Below are 4,982 nucleotides of genomic sequence, written 5' to 3'. Positions count from 1 at the left end.
ATTATATATACATTCCCTTAAGAAAGGAAACGGAAGATATCGAACTACTGCTTATCCTGCTGACGTGGATCAATTAAATTGACACCTAGACTTGGACCTACACGCACAGTATCATTCCAACCAAACTGCTACAGTGAACCGAAATTTGATAAACAAATAAGTTTCATTTGGTTGTAGACTACATGCAGTTAATCTATGCCGTGTCGAAGAAGTTCAGTCATTCACTTGTCGAGCATTATTGGTTCCCACACTTTTGAACAAAAGGGGAGAATAGGAATGGGGGGGGGTTAAACAATGTCATGTTTTTTTTAAATTACATCATATTCATACACAATCACGATGAAGTGGAATTTTTTTTGCTCTTAATTTTGCAATACCACAGTAAACAAGGAAACAAGGACGTGAATTATTCTCTTATTTGTTCATACCCTTGCATTGAATATATGTAATAATTCACTGACAACTGGATAAGTTTAAACATAGATTTGTAACAAAAAGTCGAACTGACTTCGAGATTCAACTAGAACTACCCAAGACAACTAAATCAGGGCAAATGGTGAATATAAAAGGGAACAACCCTTGCCCCCGTTTTCATTGCATTTAAAGCATATGTTTAACATCATTTCTTTACCTTTCTTTTCAAAATGTAGGAGTTTTCACGACCCAAATGACACAATTTATATCGTTTAGGAAGCGGATGTCGACCCTTCCTGCTAGAGTCAACCTGAGCTGAGAGCAAGGAGTTTACAGTAAGCTTGTTTTAAGCTCCTTGGCTGAGAGGGATACACGATCCAAGCAGAAAGACTAATTTGACATTGGTACCGTACTCGATAAAAGTTTCAACCACTCGGGAATTAAACTCGGGTCTCCTACGTGCGACAGAAGGACATCTTCTCCGAATGGGGTCAGTCCAGGAGGGAGGAAGATTAAAGTAGGTGACTGATAATCTGACTTCCAAACTATTTAATTTTATCTCGTATCAATGTATTTTCTACCCCGTGGGTGAATCTTTGCTTGCTCCTACCTGGACTGTGAGATACACCCTCGACAAAAAATACAGTTTATTTACTGAATAACATTCACTAACAGATAAGATAAGATAAGATAAGACAAGACAAGATAAGATAAGATAAGATAAAATAAGATAAGATAAGATAAGATAAGATAAGATAAGAAAAGATAAGATAAGATAAGATAAGATCATCTTTATTGCCTTGACACTGGAACATTGGTTTGGTTTGCTTTTTCACCGCCACCCCCTCCCAAAACACATGCACACTTTACCCTCTCACACATCCTCCCTTCCACAACAAACACACACACGTACACGCGCACACACACACACACACACACACACACACACACACACACACACACACACACACACACACACACACACACGTGCACGCACACACACACACGCGCGCGCGCGCCGCGCGCGCATACAAACACACACACATACATACACACAAAATAATATATATTATGCTTATTCTCACAAACAACACACACATAATATTATGATACATGTATAATGATAATGTTTAAGCATTATACATAATATATTCATAGTCAACATTCTGACAGTAATCCGATGATATTCTGATAGCACATGTTTTAAAGGTCATATACACACACATAATATAATATAATACAGGTATAGGCCTAATAATATAGTAGCCTATTGTTATACAAATATAATATAAAGACAGATCTTTATTGTAGAAATCAATCAATGAAAATATTCCAGAACGGGAAGTAAAAGGCTAAATAAAGAGCCTAAACATGACAAATCAGAGCAAAAGATCCAAGAAACCAGCAGTCTGTGCTTGGCTACCGCAAAATTTAGCAAATAAAGCTTAAGAAAAACAGAGAGACGGCATCGTAAAAATGAAAGTAGGATCAGGCACAGGAATTTGTTTTGGTAGGCCTAAACTATGTGTATCTTTTGGCATTAAACATTAAAGAATACTGTATGGAAGGCAAGTCTTGGTGTCTTTTTTGATACCTTTACTACGACACATATAATTTTTATTCATACAAATGCACCCACACTCATACTAAAACACCCACACTCACAAATAACACATTTATACACACACATAATATACACAAACGGGCACAAACGCACACATACACACACACACACACACCCACGTGCACACACACAGTACACAAATACACACACACATGCATGCACACACACACACACACACACACACACACACACACACACACACACACACACACACATACACACACATTCAAACACATACACGCGTACACACACACACACGCGAACAGAGGACAATTCTGCACATTGTCATGTAATACATTTTCGCATGTATTAATATTATGTACACCAGCTTGTACTTGTAATAATAAAAGAGAAAGTAAATAATAAGTAGGGCCTGTTAGTGGCTCCTTTTACATTGTACATTGTAGAAGCAAAGACCTCTTTGTGCTACTTCAAAAACCACAGGCTCGGCTCACCCACTATAAACATGCTCAGAAAGAATAAGATCTTTTTTTTAAAAAAAATTTTTGGTTGTTTTTTTTTTTTTTGTTTTTTTTTTGGGGGGGGGTAAGTGTTTGGCGCTAGCAACCGCATAAGATCAGAGAGGTAAGATCATATGAGCGCGCAGGACAATTAACCAGTTTCCGTTTAGTTGGAATTAACTTTGAATTTTTCCCGGGTGGTGGCCGAAGCCTACTCTTATCGATCGATTTTAGGGTCACCAAGAGGTCTTTAACATGCACAACTTGCACATGAGACCTCTGAGATTTGTTTGCCCTTATCCGTGAAGGCATGATGTCAGGTCTTACCCATCCTAAGATCAGGAGTGGGGCTGAGAGACAGCAGTAAAAATAGCAGTAAAAATTTTTTAGTCGTTAATGAGTAGCCATATAGCCGTAGAAAAACAGCAGAAAGAGTCAGGAGTTCAGAGGACGGAGCAAAGGGGGAGAGGGGCCAGAACATGGAGACGGAAGCAGACGACAGAACATGATGAGAGAGCAGGAAAGGAGGTGAAAGGAGAAAATATTTTAGAGAAAAAAATGATCCGTCTCTGTCAGGTTCTGAACCCGAGACCCATCGAATGAGAGCCGAACACCGTATACCTCTAGACCACGAGAGCCCCCAGAATGAGACTAAGTTACGGAATGTTGGGGTTTTGACATCGCCAAAGAGGTCGTTACTTATCTCCAACCATCAATATATGATAGATTAAACTGGTTTGTATTCATATTATGCACTGTATTACCAAATATATGTAGTTTACTAGAAACACCCCCCCCCCCCTCACCCCATATAACTAAAAATCAAGCGATTGTCTCTTTCTTGTACGCACAGTATACGATGTGCTTACGGTTTTGATGCGGAACCAGGCCATAAGCAAGATATTACAACTGCCTTGCCAGAAATTCAGATCCCTGAAAAAGTGTTAAACTGCAATAGAGTGGCTATTGCGAAATTGAGAACTCGCTTCATTTAACTTTTAAGTAGCTTGTATGCATGGAGTGAAGTTACTAACGGGCAGACCCCAGAATTGAAAAACTATCCCCAAAAGAACCATGCCAAGTGGATTGGGAGCCTTGAAATTCCCCAACATTTAAAGTCACACCCCCCCCCCCCCCAAATCCCACTCTGTTGGGGAATTAAACTAGGGTCCACCGCCAAAATATATGCCAACTGATTTATTGGCATGCCCTTATGGGAACTAGCAACAACAGTAACAAAAGTCATTATCACTTAGACATTTCAGTAAACTGATCATCAGCGTTTTCCACGAGGTTTGTCTGATATTGAGACCGTAGGCCTACAGATCAAGCCGAGCACCATGCAGTTAACAAGTGTATGGTTGGCGTGTGCTTTGGCGTGGTTTGCTACATGTAGGCCTACTCCTCTTTTCCTATCAAATTCAAACATATATCCCCCTTATCTCTCCTCTTTCTTTTTAGCATTTGGTTAGGCCTACTCTTTTGTAGCCCCTCTAATGTTCGGCCCTTATATGACATACATTGTAACTGTGTAGCAAGCGCTGTAAAACTCTTACTTAAACCAATGAAGCTGACATGAAACATCTTAGAAGATCAGATCTGGAACACTGTCCGCGTCTTGTGCCTGTATGTTCCCGTTTACACCGTCTGCTTTGTGTTCGGCCCTGTCCCGATTTGCAACCACATTCAGAATGCTGAAACATCAGTAATACAAAGTACTTTCAGGTTGTGATAATGTATGAGTGAGTAGTTAAGAGTCATTTTAGTGCTTGGGAAGAGGAAGCAGAGATGTAGAACCAGCCAGTGGCGCCCCCCCCCCCAACTCCCGTGAAAAAACCCCAAAAAAAACACAACAACAATGACAACAACTACTACAACCACAACAAAACAACTACAGTAATAGCAGTAGCAGCAGAAACAGCAGCAACAGCAGCAGTAGCAGCAGTAGCTGCAGCTACAACAGTTTGAGTTTGAGTAGGCTAAAGGGAAACACATTGACACAATAGCTGAATAACGGCCAATGAGCGCGTGAAAAAAAGCAAGATAGACAGACACAATGGAAAGAAGAAAAAGTAGGACCAGCAAGTGGTTCTCTCAAACCAACCGTTTAGCAACAACAACAACAACAACAACAGCAGCAGCAGCAGCAGCAGCAGCAGTTGCAAAGACGACGACGACGACGACAACAGCAACAACAACAACAACAACAACAACAGCAACAACAACACTACCACCACCAAGTCACAAACAAACAACAAAAATACCCACAATTCAGGCATGATAATACTAAAACTAATAATCAAACACGCCGAAAACATGCTTTCTGCTCATAATGATCAATCATCAATAGATATCAGATTCATCAGTCCTCGTAGCCCATTTTAATTTGTTTTTATGGAGATTATTTTTTTTTTGTCCATCCTTTTCAACAAAACTCGACCTGACCTGTGCTGTACCTCACACGTGTGTGTGTGTGTGTGTGT

The 4,982-nt window shown here is 40.0% G+C and overlaps 1 protein-coding gene across 1 annotated transcript in view; it reads right to left on the bottom strand.

The window, feature by feature from the left end:
* Positions 1-2,566: 2,566 nt before the first annotated feature.
* The window catches only part of LOC101857495 (proton-coupled folate transporter), a gene marked incomplete in the record, with an annotated part of 18,299 nt that continues 15,883 nt past the window's right edge, over positions 2,567-4,982 (bottom strand). Inside the window, 1 exon segment of the mRNA XM_005102714.3 lies at positions 2,567-4,193. Within this exon segment, the coding sequence (XP_005102771.2) occupies positions 4,085-4,193 (109 nt within the window).

This window comes from Aplysia californica, unplaced genomic scaffold (assembly GCF_000002075.1).
Source record: "Aplysia californica isolate F4 #8 unplaced genomic scaffold, AplCal3.0 scaffold00336, whole genome shotgun sequence".
In the NCBI taxonomy this organism is placed as follows: Eukaryota; Metazoa; Mollusca; class Gastropoda; order Aplysiida; family Aplysiidae; genus Aplysia; species Aplysia californica.
Note: the sequence above shows the minus strand (reverse complement) of the source record. Positions and strands in the feature narration are given on the sequence as shown.